Here is an 18353-nt window from a genome sequence, read left to right as displayed (position 1 = left end):
AGTTGATTAAGAGTTTGGAATAGAATTTCCATCATCAAGGGTTAAAGGCTGCTGACTGTTTTTCATAACTGCATCTGAAAGTACTCCAATCTGAGCACAGGATGAAGTCATTATTATTCAAAGCTTGAAGTCACACATTAAGAGAGAACAAGTCCAAGAAGAGGGGTTTAGGAACTTTTATTAGCATGCAAATGTAGGTGATCCCTTGCTGAACAATTGACGTCAACAGACGGAGGCTGTCTGGTCCAAGCAGTTTTGCAAATAATATATTTTATGAACGAATATGTTCAATTTGAAAATAATGCCCTATTTGATGTTAATTGAAATAAAAATAAAAAGGTGTTGATAAAGTTGTCTTTAATTGGATTATTTTTAAATTTGTTGTTATGTAATTATTATTTTTTTTTTTACATTTGTCACATACCCCTAGGGGTATGCGTACCCCAACTGGTCTAGGGGAGCACTGCCAAAGTTATACAATATCATTTCAATGCTGATATGTTCACCACTGGACAGGATTAAGGCGGCCTGGGAACAAGACTTTGGACACATTTCTGATGACCAATGGGACTCCATTCTTTTCTCTATTGTACACTTCTTCTGAAATAACAGACCCAAGTACACCGCAATACTGCAGCAAAAACCAATTTAAACTTCATCTCACTTCATACCTGGAGTTTCAATCCTGTTATATAATGTCAACTAAAAATGAACTTGAATGTAATACCAGCACTAAAACCTCTGTGTGTTTTCCACAGCAGCAGCTTATCTTCTAATAAGCTACCTCTCAGGCTGTCAGTTAATTCTCTGCTCCGCTGGGGTTTACTCCTACCTGAACACCAGCATCTTGTATTGTTGTACACAGTAAAAGGGATTCTTCTGGCCTCTGCATGACAAAGAGGCTTGTTTTTCTCTCTTTTTTTTGTTCTTTTTGCATCTTTAAGTCTTAAAAATGTTAGACTCATTCAAGCGAAGGACAAGACTTGAAGTTTTCCATGTAAAAATGTAGATATCCTTGATGAACAGGTTATTTTTCTTATACATTAAGCACCCGAGTGTGTGAGGTAAACACCAGCTAAAGCAAAGATGATGATGTTTTTCGTTTTCTTCTTAATCCAGCTCATTACACAGCCTTACTTTACATGACATATTGATTATTTTTAGGCTAATAACACAGAAAGTGATGTTCAAATCTGCTAAAAAACATAATGTCAGAACTCGCTTAAAACTCTTAAATCAATACATGAAGTAGACTGAAAACCTTCTGGTTGACAAATGTTGTTTTTTTTACTCTGTTTCAATAAGAAGATAGCAGACAACAGTCTGAATATGATTCTACCAAACAGCCTTTCATGTGTTGACTGCATGAAAACAAGAGAACACATTAAAAATTGAGAGCTAGTTTGAAAAAATTCACTCTTAATTCTTTAGCTTTGTGTTGTAAGTGTGGAATTGTGCAGGGAGCAGGGACATGTCTGTGTTTAGGGTGAAGAAGAAAGCAAACAATAAACTGAAAATTGATGGCAGAAAAGAAGAAGGAAAAGAAGATATTCCAGGCCAAGCCAATCCTTGAACCTGTCTCTTCTTCATATGAACAGGGGTAGGAATATTAAAGTTGAATATGTTCATGTTCAGTCTTGTGCAGACATAATTTTGGAAAAAAATGTAATGGTTCCTTTTGGTGTGGAAGACTGTGTAGAACTACTTTCTTTCCCCTCAAAACAATACTCAGGAATCGTTGGGAGAATTGATAAGGAATTGTATTAATAAGCAGAATCGACAATTTCATTGACATTGATAAAATGTTATTAATTCCCACCCCTACGCATTACTCACCCGGATGTTGTCTAAGACTCTCTTAAACTCCAGCGGCTCATCCTTCCCTTCCATGGCAGCAGGGTCCAGACCGTCACCGCCATAAATAAACTGGATGATGTCTCCTGTGGAGCTGCGTACTGTCAGGTCGTACTGTGAGCACAGATCCTCCAGGGACTTCACCAGACGTCTCTGTCCAACAAAAAATATAGGTGTCATAGTGATGTGTGATGGAGTACATGATTAAAGAGAACTCTGTACCGACCTGAAAGAACACTCAGGGTCTGTGTACAGTCATGGCCAAAAGTTTTGAGAATGACACAACTTTTAATTTTCACAAAGTCTGCTGTTTAAGTTTTTATAATGGCAATTTGCATATACTCCAGAATGTTATGAGGAGTGATCAGCTCAACTGCAATTAATTGCAAAGTCCCTCTTTGCCTTGAAAATGAACTTTATCACCAAAAACACATTTCCACTGCATTTCAGCCCTGCCACAAAAGGACCAGCTAACATAATTTCAATGACACACGTGTCACACACATTAACACAGGTGTGGGTGTTGATGAGGACAAGGCTGGCGATCAATCTGTCATAATTGAGTGACTGGACAATTTAAAAGGAAGATGGTGCATGACACCATTGTTCCTCATCTGTTAGCCATGGATACCTGCAAGGAAACACTTGCAGCCATCATTGCATTGCACAAAAAGGGCCTAACAGGGAAGTTTATAGCAGCGAGTAAGATTGCACCTCAGTCAACCGTCTATCGAATTATCAAGAACTTCAAGGAGAGACGTTCAATTGTTGCCAAACAGGCTCCAGGGCGCCCAAGAAAGTCCAGCAAGCGGCCAGGACCGTCTCCTGAAGGTGTTACAGCTGCGGGATCGGGCCACCACCAGTGCAGAGCTTGCTCAGGAATGGCAGCAGGCAGGTGTGAGTGCATCTGCACGCACAGTGAGGCGAAGACTTTTGGAGGAAGGCCTGGTGTCAAGGAGGGCAGCAAAGAAGCCACTTCTCTCCAGTAAAAACATCAGGGACAGACTGATATTCTGCAGAAGGTACAGGGACTGGACTGCTGAGGACTGGGGAAAAGTCATTTTCTCTGATGAATCCCCTTTCCGATTGTTTGGGGCATCTGGAGGAAGGCTTGTTCGGAGAAGACGAGGTGAGCGCTACCATCAGTCCTGTCTCTTGCCAACAGTGAAGCATCCTGAGACCATTCATGTGTGGGGTTGCTTTTCGGTCAAGGGAGTGGGCTCTCTCACAATCTTGCCTAAAAACACAGCCATGAATAAAGAATGGTACCAGAACGTCCTCCGAGAGCAACTTCTACCAACCATCCAAGGGCAGTTTGGTGACGAAGAATGCCTTTTCCAGCATGATGGAGCACCTTGCCATAAAGCAAAAGTCATAACAAAATGGCTCAGGGAACAAAACATTAAGATTTTGGGCCCTTGGCCAGGAAACTCCCCAGATCTTAATCCCATTGAGAACTTGTGGTCAATCCTCAAGAGGCGGGTGGACAATCAAAAACCCACAAATTCTGACAAACTCCAAGCATTGATTATGCAAGAATAGACTGCCATCAGTCAGGATTTGGTCCAGAAGTTGATTGACAGCAGAAGAGAATTGCAGAGGTCTTGAAAAAGATGGGTCAACACTGCAAATATTGACTTATTGCATGAATTCTGTGTTATTCTCAATAAAAGCTTTTGATACTTATGAAATGCTTCTACTTGTATTTCATTATACCATAGAAACATCTGACAAAAACACCTAAAAACCCTGAAGCAGCAGACTTTGTGAAAATTTAATATTTGTGTCATTCTCAAAACTTTTGGCCATGACTGTATATAGTGTTTGAAAGGAGATCTGAGATACAACCCTGTTAAGTTTTCTGTGTTCAGACTAGGAATGTTCCAAAGTACATAATTGAAAGAGTTTCTAACCGAGAGTGAGGTGAAAAAACACTCAGAACAGTCAGAGTTGAGCACAAAATATTTAACACCACTGATCATGGGATCGCAGGTGGCTTACCAAATGTTAGTAGAGCTAGCACCACCAGGTCATCCTTACAGGTTAACGTTCACATGTATGTTCTGATCACACATGGTTGAGAGGTCAAACTGCACAGTGCTACGAAATACCATCTGTTGTCTGTGCTTGTTTACATCAGGGTTGTGTTTAGCCATTAACCAGAGCAACAGCCCCAGCTAGTGGAGGGCAGCTAAACTACAACTTAGTAGGAATAGACAGATTTTCAGCCGGGGCGATTACCGGTGCCGATATTCGGCATTTTGACCCATATCGGCATCGGCCTTTTTTAAAAATCTGACGGCAGATAAGAGATCAATTTAAAACTGGGTTATTTTGGCTCTGATGCAGCCGCACCAATAGGTAACTTCAAGTAGAGCATACACCTAAACTGAGTGAGTGCTCGGGTCGTACATATGCTTAAAGGCATTTAAAAAAAGTTAAGTGTTGGAGTTTTATTATTTAAAATTTTGACGCAAATATTTCCCCTTTTACTGCGAATTAATATCATCTCCAAATATCGGTTATCGTCCTCCCTGACTACTAATAATCGGTATCGATATCGGCCCTGAAAAAACCTTATCGGTATATCTCTACAACTTAGACATAACGTATTACAGGAATTCAGGCCAACAATGTTACAAATATTGATAGCTTGTTCAACCATATGGTGATTCTGGCTCCAACTAGCAAAGTCAATTACGTTTAATCATTCAGTTGACTAAACAACCCTAATTTAGACTCTTCTGTATTTAATTTCACACTCCTCCACATAAAGCCAAAATGATGAGTAAATGAAATAAATCACAAAGACTATTCACTTCTGATACACTTCAGCTAATAAATCAAAGTTCAATGGCAAACACTGACCCATTCCAGCTTTTCAGACGTGAGCAATTTCTTCTTTTTTGGGGAAAGCTTTGATTGTTGGCTCGACAATATGAGCAGTTTCACAAGTCTGCCTCAACCTCTGATATTCAACCTTCAGAAATTCCCAGCACTTTTCAGACAAATCCTTAAATGGATCAATTATAAAAGACAGTTTCTTAGTAAAGCTTATAAAATGGGAGAAAATATTTTGAGTTCTGCTGAGTTTTTTACTTGAATAGAATTCATTGAACAGGAGTAGAGGAATTTGGTTTGTGCTTGTGGACCTTCAAAGAGTTTGCCAGATTCTTAAGGATAATAAATTCCACTGCTGGTGACAGGTGACAACCTCTGCTCAGCTCCATCCTTGTTAAAACAGGCAAACAGAGCTGTGCTGTTGGATGATGGACTGTACACCAGGGCACGAAGGTGCACATCTAGACACGTCCAGATCAGCAACATGATTAAAAAGTAAAGAAGTACAGAAGAGCATGACTGTGGGATCAGATGGCACAGGCACAGTTCTACTTGGTTCATGAGTCATGTTTGGATTATTAAACAGCTGAATCTCTAGAAACAAGACAGTTGACGAAGGCTGTCTAACTCCTGGATTTACAGTGGAGGAGAGACTGGTGTTTTGGTTGTAATGGTGACCCTGTTAACTGGTGACTGTTGGCCGAATGCATCTGTGGTTGTCCCAGTTACAGCAAATGTGGAGCAGTATTGATCACGTTTGCACAATGAAGACTTTGAAGACGTATTTTATCAACATATTTTCAAAATACAATGAAAAAAATTAACAAAGAGACATTCCTGACGACAGCTGCGTATAGTTTTTCTGCAAGTACGTCAACCTCAGTATTATTATTTCTATTATTATTATTTTAACCATTATTATTTGAATCATTGGTTTAACATTTATTTATCTTATTTATTTATCTATTTATTTCTTGTATTCACCTGATCTTGTTAACCTACCTTATTTCTAACTTTTCTTTCCACTATTACTTATTGTATTAATTGTACTGTATTGATTTTATTTCATTTTTAAGTATTTTATTTATAATCCTGCTTTTATAATTTTACAATTGCTGTTGTTTTCTGTCTCTCTGATGAGTTGAGTAGCTAAAAGTCGCCAGTTAACACGGTAACAAGTTAAACCAAAACACCAGTGTATTTTTTTGTCTGAAAACATTGGCAGCCTACTATATGAGACCCGATATATTAAGATGACACTTTTAGACATTACACCCTAGTCAAGTTAATAAACTGCACTATTTTTTTCACATAAAATCTTTGTGAATACGCAAGCAGGCACATCAATTTATGAAACCTGCGTCAGTGAACAACAAAGCACTGGTTACCGCATGTAAAGTACAATCCAACACAAGACAGCAAACTCTCCATCTGGCAAAGTGATTGCATTCTATGTTTAGGTGTTGCGTACTTTGCTAAAGAGAAAATCAGACTGATGTAGAAAACCTGACATTGTGACAGAAAGTGGCTGATTAAATGTAAGTTGCAAAGCTGGCAAATGCTATTTATAATGAGATGTAATCTAGTGGTCTCACAGAGCATGGTTTGATAGATGGAGAGGAGATGACTGTGTTGGTATATGAAGAAGATATACATGGCCCTTGTAATCATTCTGTTCATTGAACATTGAATACACGCTTCAAGTGAAGGGCATGATACTGATTTATTTATTGATTAAAACAGCTGTCTCGTTTTTCTATTCATAAAGTGCAAAGGCAGAATAAAGAAAACATCCCACTGCACAGCTGATAGTGTTCATATAACAAAACAGAGTTATGTCATTTTGACTTATACAGTGTGAATGGTGAGTGTTTGCTACATGACATGCCTTCAGTCTTATAAAGGAAATGCCAAGGCCTTCAGGCAACTGTTGTGGAATTCTTGAATTGTGAAACAAATTGAGTAAAATAAATATAAAATAAACTGCTGTGATGGAGAATAGATGTAATTGTTGATCCAACACCTTGACACCCTCAACAAAGAACATTTTCATCAAAAGAATAGTTGCCGTTTGAATTCGACTTCATATGAAAGCTTTGAGAAATTCACATTGGCTACGTTAACATGAGACTTTTAATTCCTCTTTAATTCAGAATAAAAATTAAATCCTCTTTAAAAAGATTTAAAATGACCATGTAAACACCTAATTCCGAATGAAAGTGACCACTCCGAATTAAACTTAAATCCGAAGCAAGTGGCTTCATTCCGGTTGTTCTGCGCATGCTCGTTCCCTTGTCCTGTCGCAATGACGCACATATTCCGCGCTGGTGGGTACATATTCCAGGATGGCCGCCAGAAGCAAGCATTGGACTCGAGACGAGACTATTTATTTAATAGGAGCCTTAGAAGAAATGGATATCGTGAAAATAGTTGATGGACGAAGCATCAAAATGTGGACCTTTTTAAAGCTGTAGGATCTAATTGGAGTGTCTAATTGTACTTATTGTGTGGTCTTCCTTGTTGTAACCAAAAATAAAAGAAGCAGGAACTGGAGTCCTCTTCCGGTAGATGTAAATATGTCATGCCCACCCCTGTCCAATCAGAACCCTTCCCAACCCCCAGAAATTAAGCGGAATTGAATAAAGAAAATTAAACGTGTTTTCCATGTAAAACTCAATTCGGAATTACTATGTCCATGTAAACGTGAAGGAGAATACTTAAATTCCGAATTATTTAATCCTGAATAATTAATTCTGAATTAAAAACATCATGTAACCGTGGCCAATGTGTTCAGCTGCAATGGAAAAAAGCTTCTTCAGAGTATACTGGAAGGGGACATACGCCTCCATTCTCAATGTGACATCAACATGATATCCATAAATAGCAGTGAAAATAGCCTCAGGCATTACCTGCATGTATCCGGTCTCGGCAGTTTTCACAGCAGTGTCCACCAGACCCTCCCGACCAGCCATGGTGTGAAAGAAGAACTCTGTTGGTGTCAGGCCATCATAGAAGCTGTCGGCCACAAAGCCTTTAGCAGCGGGCAGCTGTTGAAATTCGATCATTAAGAAAAAGCCATCAGAAAAATGAAGACACAGAACTTGCTTGCAGGTATGTTTGCCGTCATCCAGTCTTTGTGGTTTAATCCCATCGATGTTCTTTCATCATTTTTCCTCTAAATGATTCTCACAGTAACAGAAAAATGAATGGAAGAAAAATGTGATAAGACTTCATTGATGCCTTTTGATTCAGCCAATTAAAGGTTATTTCACGAGGAAGTGCACTTGAAAGGTGCGAATCTGTGTGAGACCTGAGTGCCACACATCACAGTTTATTCAGACTCGGGTATGAAAAAACTAATTATAACATAAAATAGAAGACAAAGAATCCAGTAAAAATAATGAAATGAATGATCTCTTTGAACTACACAAAATTGTTCTCAAATGAATATGGTGGATACTCACCTTCGAGTGTTTTTCAAAGTGAGGCAGGGAGCGATTCTCAAAACCATCAGGCACTCGAGAGCCACTTATGGCCTGCTGGCCCACACATGCAATCATCTGAGAGATATTAATAAAGGATCCTGTAGGCAGACACAAAAGATATACAGGGTCAGAAAATCCAAATGTACTGTTGTTTAAGTGTAAACAAGGTCCTTCAACAATAGCACAGCTAAAGCATCAAGTAATTGGAAAAAAAGCAATGGAGTGCAACTTTGATTTTGAGTTAGAAATGTCACAATACGGCTAATGATGTTGTTTGTAACCAGCTAAAACTCTTCAAATAAGGTCTGAATGCAGTGCTCGGCCCCTGTGAGTATACAAGGTAATTGGCAACAGTCAAACAGAATCTTAAGATTGATCCCGTACTTAAATATTTTTTCCCCAAATCAAATTTTTTAGGTGCCAATAAAACTGACTGATAGATTAGCTCTTTGAAAACAAACTAATTCTAATCCCTTTTTTAGATGTAAACATATCAACAGAACTGAGCTTTCACTTTTTCTGTCCATCAAATGTCAGGATTAAACATTTCCTGTGTTTCATGAATTATAGATCAACCTTGCAACCAATCGCCTATCATCTAGCAATGACATTCACCTCTGGGATGGTGTTATAGTGCTCAAGCCAAGGCCTCTGACCTTGAGTCATATTCATTGATAAACACTGTTTTAAAGTTTGGCTGATACTTTTGTTCTTCTGGATACAGATTTGTGTGAAGAAGAAGAAGAAAGAAGAAGAAGAAGAAGAAGAAGAAAGAAGAAGAAGAGAAGAAGCAGAAGAAGAAGAAGAAAGAAGAAGAGAAAAGAAGAAGAAGAAGAAGAAGAAGAAGAAGAAAAGAAGAAGAAGAAGAAGAAGAAGAAGAAGAAGAAGAAGAAGAAGAGAAGAAGAAGAAGAAGAAGAAGAAGAGAAGAAGAATAAAGAAGAAGAATAACGAAGAAAGAAGAAGAAGAAGAAGAAGAAGAAGAAGAAGAAGAAGAAGAGAAGAGAGAAGAAGAAGAAGAAGAAGACGAAGAAGTAGAAGAAGAAGGAGAAGAAGAAGAAGAAGAAGAAGAAGAAGAAGAAGAGAGAATAATAATAATAATAATAATCTTGGAGTGATTGAAATAAATTGAAAGGGGGCGATATAGGAAAAACAAATAAGTAAATAAAAAAATAAAAGTAAAACAAAACGAATCAAACGTCAATTATATGTTGTTCTTGACTTGAAAATTTGACACAATCAAATGTCAATTATAATTTAGTTTTTGACTTGAAAATTTCTTAGTCAATGCCAGGAGCACTCAGTCACTCCGTGGCATTATATGATATTCAATGTTTGTTTACAGTTACGTTTTTCCACTCAGAAATATAAAAGACATGAAGGCTGTTTGGTTTCGTTGATTAAAATCATAACAAAACTATTTACACTTATGTGACAGTCACAAATGTTTCTTCTTCCCTCATTATCTGCTGTTGTTGAATGAAGAGGATGTTTTCAATCCGGCTGCCTTAGATTAAACTGTTTTAATGATTCGTAGCCCTGACAAAAACTCCTCTTTTCTCCAGTTTGTTTTCTCCCCAGACTGAAGCAAAAAAAGTGTTTTTTCTCTCCATAAAACATCTTTTGCTTGGTGTCTAGCTATGCTTACTACATGGATATTATTTGTCTTTGACAAGTTCTACATGAATATGTAATCAGGCTTTTGTTCTTATGTGGTTGTTGTTTTGCAACCTCCAAGAGCTTCAATTCAATTCAAGCCAGGGCCACACTGTCTGCTCAATGCTTACAAAGGAAACTATTTTGCTCATGAAATATATTCCACAATGTTATTTTCCTGCAAGCTTATACCTTGTGTTATTCACTAAGGCCATGTTCACTGAATGTGCTCTGCACCACAGACAAGTCCACTAGAAAGAAACTTCTATCAATTCTCCAACTCCTACTGTTCACCAAAAGAGCTCTGCAGAGATTTGACGCAGGCCATAAACCCAAAGCTCCCAAAGTACCCAATGTACCCAAAATACATTTAATTAGGAATCAGTGTCCCTGTTGTGATCTGTAGCTCAGTGTTGTCTGATGTAGCGTTTTCTGATGTCCTATCCTGCTGCTCAGAGGCTGTTAAAAAAGTCACAATGTCCTTACAAGCTGTCCAAACATGGGAATCTTTTGAGCTCCTGCGTTGTTGTTCCCACTTTCAATGTTGTATAGACAAAAAAAAACCTCATACCCTAGATGTATAAAGACTAATTTAAGTCTAAGAGTAAGGCAGACCTTTTAGAGGCAGATAGTTTGTCATCTTTTGAGAAGAAATCTGACCAGAGAAAGTTTGTAGAAGTATCTGTAACCAGCATGAAGGAGTGAGAAGTTGTTCTATAATGACATACTAGAATAGATTTTGTATAAGTTATATTTTGGGCCTTTTTGCCTTTATTTTATAGGACAGCTGATGAGAGACAGGAAATGTGGGGAGTAGAGAGTGGGGGAAGACATGCAGGAAATGGTTGACCATCCAGAAATTGAACCGGCGATAGCTATTGCATCATGCACTCTGATGTTGACTTGTACTGATTTTCGACAAACTGACAGAATGGAATTATTCATTATGCAGAGCTGCAGCTCTGAAGGACTCTTCTCTACCAACTCTCTCCCTGTTAGTTGATTATTAAAACCTTTAGCTCAAATGAAGACTAACTCTGTGCTCTGCCTCCGGCATTTTGCTCTCAGTGAGCCACAAGTGACCTCTCATTTTGGAGCTAAAGATTTAATTCAGAGGATTTCATACTTAAAATACTAATTATTATTACTGACAGGAGGCGGCTGGGTTAAGAGTGATTGACAGGGTTAGCAGAGGGGGCATCCAGAGAACATTTTTCTTCCTGGTGTAAGAACAGGACAAAGAAATATGGAGCAGAAAGTGGGAACAGGTTTGTATGTATCGATTGTGTGGTTAGATTGCAAAGTAAGGTTCACCCTATGTTATACTCAGTTACACAAAAACACATATTCTCTCGTGTGTAATAAGGTATCTGTAGCTTGTTATTAACATTAGATTGGGACACATATTGATGAAAATATGTCTTTGATCTGCATTTCTGATGCATTCTTTCTTTTTATCTCTTACTAATTGGACTAATTGGATTGGATCTTCCAGATTCCAAGTGCACCTCTTTTTATAAAATTACAGTATTTTAATATTTTTGACATCAACACTGTTCAAACCTGTCAGATATTATAACTCAGACTTACCTTATGTGTTAAAGATAACTTCCTTTACAGTAATTCTCAATGTCATAATGATCCAACTCGCCAGGCTAGAAATTTCCATCCTCCTTTGCATTAAACACCCCTTTGTCAATTTTCAGTTGAATATCAATATTCATCCATCTATGTCACTGATTGTGTACAAACCAGACACAAACTCTCGCTGTCAAAAACATAAAGTATACATATTGAAACTGTAACTTTCTTACAAGAAATTGCGATGTTATTCTTTGTATTAGTTATTATTTATTTATTATCATTTTGAAGGTATTTTTTTAAATCATAAAAATGTTTTCTTTTCCTTGGTGTGGTTATTTCATAAGCCATTTATTGGTTTCTTCCACCCACACACACACGCTTTTAAATTGTATTACAGTATTTCTCATTTGCTAAAACAGTAAACCCTATTGTCTGAACCAAAATTTGGCGACCTGAACCCATGTATTTAATCAGTCACTCTTTTGTCAAAACCATAAGCACTTTTCACCTGTTAGACACAACGTGCAAACACATTCTCACTCACTAAAACACATGTTGCACTGTGATGCACTTGTGTTGCATAATGGTAAGCACAGAGAGCAAAGGTTCAACATATTTGAAGCACAGGTGTCACAGCTTAAACACAACCACTCAAAACGGATCACACTTGTGTCTAATGATGTGAGGAAACCAGCATAAGCCAGTTCAGAGAGCACTGGTTGTTGAAGGTTGTACAATGGACAGAACTAATCTGAGAGGTAGAGGAAGAGTGCGTGTCAGAGGTGGTCGAGGAGGAGGAGGAAGAGGAGGGGAGTGAAATCGAGAAAGACAACAGAACAGTATCTTCTGATGAAATCTGAGCTACTGTAATAGACCGTGTTCTTCTCATTTATATGTGTTTTTAGTATTTTTACTGTATAAAAGTGCTAAATTCAAAGATTTTTTTATTTATTTTTGCAAAATTCATTTTCAGAACAATAAACATTATTTCTACAGCTTCATGTCCTGAGCATTGTGTTTTCAGTTTCTTGATGTAGTGTGTAATGACTGCTCAGTATTGTTTTTAATTCTTATTGACTTGGGGTATGATCTGAAAAATTGTTTGGTTTTGCAGGAAGAGTCGGAGGTTTAGTGAATGTAGTTTGAAAATTTTGGTTTTGTTCTTATAGTGTTGAGAAAAGCGTGGTGGATGTCAAGAAATGTGTTTTAGCAGTTGAGAAGTATTGTAATTATCTTATATTTGTGTTAATGTGTGAATAATAAAGCAATAATAATAATAATAATAATAAATACATTGTGAGCATATTTTAAAAGATATCATAAAACACGTATAAGAAATAGATCATTGCAATCATCAGTGACACTTCCTTACCTTTAGAGCCGCAGAGAGCCATGATCAGAGGGCTGTTGCTCTTGTCCAGTTCACGTAGGCAGGCGCTACCTGCTCTGTCTCTGATGACGGATAGCTCTCTAAGGATGAGAGCCTGGTGACCAAACACACAAATAATAATAATAAAACATCTTATTTACATCTTTCACTACATTCAACTAACAAGGTAGAGTTTAAAAGAACAACAATATAAAAATTAGATTGATAAAACCATGAAGACATAATATAGTGAAAATAATAAGTCAAATTAACAGAGAGGTATAAAACACAACCACCTTGAACGAGTCCTTCTCAATTACTTTGAACAGAGATATGTTTCCATACACTTCCCAAACTTTGTAAAATTACACCTGTGGAATATTGCGGCATACTTTCACAAGAAGTCAATACATTTCTTAACGTTTAGTGCTTAAATGCCAAGGATAAGTACTTCTTTAAACCTCTTTACTTAAGGTTACTGTGCCGCAAAGTAAGTAGGTAATCATACACTTGGAGACCCTCAAGTAATTCTTCTGAACTAGCATAATACATTTTCTTCTCCTGTGCAGCTTAAATGCCAAGGACAAGTACTCATATCAAAGTCCCTTGTATTTTCAATAAAGGTTTTGAGTGCTGCACAGTGGGGTTATAGTCCTACAGTCAAGAAAATCTTGCACTTGCACCCCTTCAACTTTCAAAGCAAGAGGCTGAACATGTTGTATGTTTTCTTGTACGAGTGCTTTTGGAGGATGTGGAAGAAAAAAACAATCTGGGTCTCATTCACGAACCTTTCTGAAGGAAGCATCTGTTGAATGTCAGAAAATCTCTTTTAAAAGTCCCACAATACATCAGTAATATCAACTCTCTTTCCATTTTCAAATCACATCATTTTTAAACTGTCATATTCACTGTAATTACACCTCTCCACTGCACTGTATCTTATCCTGTTCATTTTTATCTTTATTTAGTTTGTATCATGCCTCGTCGATTTGATTTGATTTGATGTTTTTATTTCGAACATATAAAAGTGAAATAGAAAAAAAAACATTCAAGTAGAAAAGAAGAAAAAGTTATACAAAAGAAACCAAATCATCAGTTCCATTAGCAAGCAGTAATCCTACCCCTTTATTCACTATTATCTGGCATTATACTAGAGCACTCCCACACATGGAAATCAACATTGTGAACTATTCTGATGGCTCTTTTCTGTAGTACTGACAGCAGTTGTAGTAAGCTTTTATAGGTGTTTCCCCAAACCTCAGTACATTAACTGAGATATGGTGAAATAGGTGAACAGTACAGCTACCAGATTTCATTAGCCTAATTTCTATATTGTTCTTTTTTTAAACTCTGTCCTGTACGGTGACCTTTAGTGCTGAGAAAGGGGCCTTTCAATCAAATGTATTATTATTATTATTATTATTAGCGCTAGATATTTAATACAGGAAATCCAATGAAGGTAGAAAATGTTTGGTTTTTATATGAACACACAGGATACTTGACATTTTTAAGATATCTCAAGTTTGGTTATAAAAGAAAAAAGCTGTTCAGTGGTTAAAAATCCACTCTGTGTTTTGTCTACTTGAGATGTTTTGTTGTGTCAGCATTTCAAATACCAGCCTGCTGTTGAATAGAAACCTGAAACCTCTCTAAAATACTCGTCCAATTCAAAAGCCGAGTCATTCACAACTTCTTTGACTGAAACCAATACTTCAAATAACAGCTCTTGACCGCTTATGAATTTCAATAGAAGCAACAGTCTGTCACACAACTGATGAGTCACTGCTAGAAGGAATGTCCTATAGTAGTAAAAAAAAAAAAGGCTGTTTTCTACAAATTCGAAATTAAAGACTGAAGTAGTGTGTCATCTAAGTGGCTGATAAATGAGTATCAAAGAGGATCCTGTTTATGTCTGTAAATGAACAGGGATGAACAGGTTTCTTTTCTGTGTATGAATAAATGTTGTCACACTCACCTCCAGAGTTTCCTCTGCCGTGCAGCAGGTTGCTGCTGCAGCTTGCCTGTCTTTAAGGCTTCGATGTATTCGTCACACTTCTTGTAACCGTCGTCCAGCAGGTCATGTTGGCCTGCAGCAGGCCCTGGCCAGGTGTCACATCACCAATTCCAATAGAAAAGCCCCGGTGGCTGAAAGTTTAGAGTGAAAATAAACATATCATTGACAAAAATATTTAATCTACTTTTTCTGTGCAGCACTTTTCTTAATTTCCACACCAAAATTGAGTGACAACCTAATTTTCCATGCATTGCAAAATACAGCTTTTCTTTGTTTGCTTCTTTCCACGCCAGAAGTTTCCTAAGTTTCTTCATCTATCACCTGACTCCCTCATTAACACCAGTCTATTTCACCCGAAGCCTGCGGGAGCAGTTCAGCCCTGGTGAAGTTAATTGTTTCATTATCACCTCCTTTAGTAATTAGGAATACTCGGTATCACCATACTTAGTGGTGGCAGAGGGCCCTGGACAGAGTCAACACAACTTCTTCTTGTGCTAGTCTGACTCTGAAAAGATATGTCCTATGTGGTTAAAACTGTATCAAAGTTAGACTTAAACTGTTTACACAGATGACACATGTAACCGATGCTCCGGCCCTAACCACGCACACATTTTCTCTCCTGCAAAGCTTGGTTCGTATTGTTTTTCTCATTTTTCCTGCTAGGGAGAGAAATATTATTGCTTTTGCCTCTCCAGTAACGCCCAAGGGGGGATTTACTTCACAAGAAGAATAACCTCCATTTTCAATGTCTTGACTTAAAGTCCTTCATTTATTTACAAAAAAATAAATACAGTAAAAGAGGTTGCTCTGATCATTTAAACAACAGCTCGGGTCCTATTATGACCATAATTAATTATATTCCTTCTGCTGCACACGTCTGTGGAACTCCCTGCCCATCCACCTCAGGACCCCACAGACTTTGGATGCTTTAAAAGAAACATTTAAAGACCTTCCTCTTTAAAGAGGCTTTTAACTTAAGAAATGTTCAAGTTTGTTCCCTCCTTTTTTGCCTGTAGCACTTTGAGATTTCTTGAAACGAAATGTGTTATAAATAAAATGTATTATTATTATTATTATTATTATTAGTATGGAAGACTAACCTTAAATACCTGACTGTTTTCATAGAGCAATGGACTACTTCTGTTTATAGCTTATTTATTTTTTATCTATGTATTTAAGTTATTTCAAATTACTATGACATGTAATTTATTATTATTACTTTATAATTATTATTAGCATATTTATAATTATCATAATTTATTATTTATAATTATCTGTATTATTTTTATTATAATATTTTATAATAATCATTATTACTACTATTATCGTTTTATAATTATCTTAATTATTATTACTACTATTTTGCAATTATCAATTTATTATATTTATTACACAATAACAATAATAAAAATGACAGTTATTATCATTTCTATATTCTTTAGTTTTTCATTCATTTGTTTATTTCAATCATTTATCATATTCTGAGTGATGTGGGGGTTAGGGGAAGGGGGGTTGACATGTATGTATATATTCATGAGTTATTAATATAAAACTGGGTAACATGTACTCTGTGTTGGATGCATGCAATATGTTAACCCAATACAAATATTAGAAAACAATACTAATAAAAATCCTAGTTGTATTAAAACCCAGGAGAACACCTACAGAGGAAGACTGGAGCAAGTCTTGCCAGACGAGACATGGCGTTGGCGGCCTCCAGCTGTCCCCAGTCCCTCAGCAAGATGTAGAAGATGTTGTTCTTGGAGCCTGATCCCAAGGTGCCTTTGTCCAGACTGCCACACATCAGCTCGCTGTTGTGAATCACCACAACTGGGAATGTAACAAGAATTGAGGCCATTAGGTACAGGGACAGAAACGTGACTAGTATGAGTAAAACTAAGCAGGGTGCCTTTGAGACATGCTGGGAGAGTGTGTAAAAGTGGTTAGATGGTCGGATTTGATCAAGCAGATATTGGCATGCCCGATCAAACATGATAAGCTGAATGTGTGAGAGTGTGTGAGAGTGTGTGTGTGTGTATGTGTGTGTGTGTGTGTGTGTGTGGTGTGCTGTGTGTGGTGTGCTGTGTGTGTGTGTGTGTGTGTGAGAGTGAGTGAGTGAGTGAGTGAGTGAGTGAGTGAGTGAGTGAGTGAGTGAGGGTGGAGGAGGACCATCAATGTCAAACTATATATCCAGTTTTGGAGGAACATATGCTGCATACACACGATGCCAGTTTTAGGTGGGATCCTGCATATTTCAGCATGGACACTGCCTCATCACTTCTGCATCTATCTCAACAGCATGGCTATGTAATAGAAGAGTTCAGGTGCTTAACTGGCCCTGCCTGCAGTCCAGACTTTAACACCAATAAAAAAACAATTATGGGCATCATAAATGAATACTACAACAAAATATCAGACAAGAACGAGACATTTCTTTCAATACCACAGAAACCAGTGTCTCTATTCATTGATGAATTATCTGTTCTTGAAAATGTTCTTCCTGTTAAAGGTTCAATGAATTCAGAAATATGTCTCAATTTCATACAGCTCTAAAAAAACATCTCTGAATTGTTTTTTTCTGTCCAACCAACAAACAAACTTTCTTTTACTTCCACAAACGACAAAGAAAGCAACAAACCTTTCAAACATTCAAACTTGAACCTGCAACTCCACAAATGCAACAAAGATGACCAAAAAAATGTATCAATCCTGAAAAAAAATAGCTGATCATTTTCCATTAATCAAAAGAGTAACTGATCCCGACTCTTCCAACTTCCAGATCAACTTTCAAACTCCACCAGAACAAGCAGTGACCGTTGGGGGTTTGCTGCTGTATTTTGGAGCACCACAGTCCAGCACAGCAGTCATCAGTCGCGGCAGATGGCTGTATAACATGAGTCTGGTTCTGCCCGTCTAGACCTGGTCTGTTTTTAAAGTGTCTTAAGATTATATCTGTTGTGGTTTTGCCCCCGAGTTGATTGATGAAATGTAAATCAATGTGTGTGTTGATGCAAGTGTCTGTCAGTGTGTGAACTTGTGTGTGTGTTTCCATGCTAGGAGGAATATACGCCCATACATACACTTATTTAGGGATGTATGGATACATTCAACTCACGATTCAATTCAAATCTCGATTTTTGGTTCACGATACGATTCACTCACGATTCTAAAGAAAACTGGACTCAAAATTGAAATAACTATTATTTTATTTTAGTTCTCAGATATGGACACTTGCAATATATATTTTTTTCGCTTACATTTCTTTGTAACAAAGTCATCCTTTCTCATTTTTAAGGTGTGTTGTAACCCAAATAAACCTCTCCAAACTATTTTCAGCAACTAGCAAAAAAACTAAAATCACCGTACAAAAATACCTTGTTGGAAAATTTCAGAACAATTACAGACATGGAAAGTGAACAATTCCCAAATCAAAGTATCAAATATTAAAACAAATAAGGTAAATCTCTTTAAATGAGGGATGTAAATTTCAAGTATTTTCCGTGATTGATCTTTGGAAATGTTAATCATCAGTTTTCGTTAACCATTAAAAGA

The 18353-nt window shown here is 37.2% G+C and overlaps 1 protein-coding gene across 1 annotated transcript in view; it reads right to left on the bottom strand.

Moving 5' to 3' along the window:
* polr3a (polymerase (RNA) III (DNA directed) polypeptide A) overlaps window positions 1–18353 on the bottom strand; it is a 52823-nt gene that overhangs the window by 18652 nt on the left and 15818 nt on the right. Inside the window, 8 exon segments of the mRNA XM_034708311.1 lie at window positions 1837–2007; window positions 7605–7742; window positions 8160–8278; window positions 12791–12902; window positions 14763–14788; window positions 14791–14871; window positions 14874–14932; window positions 16463–16631. Coding sequence (XP_034564202.1) covers window positions 1837–2007; window positions 7605–7742; window positions 8160–8278; window positions 12791–12902; window positions 14763–14788; window positions 14791–14871; window positions 14874–14932; window positions 16463–16631 — 875 coding nt within the window.

The sequence above is a fragment of the Notolabrus celidotus genome, chromosome 18, assembly GCF_009762535.1.
Source record: "Notolabrus celidotus isolate fNotCel1 chromosome 18, fNotCel1.pri, whole genome shotgun sequence".
Lineage (NCBI taxonomy): Eukaryota > Metazoa > Chordata > Actinopteri > Labriformes > Labridae > Notolabrus > Notolabrus celidotus.
Note: the sequence above shows the minus strand (reverse complement) of the source record. Positions and strands in the feature narration are given on the sequence as shown.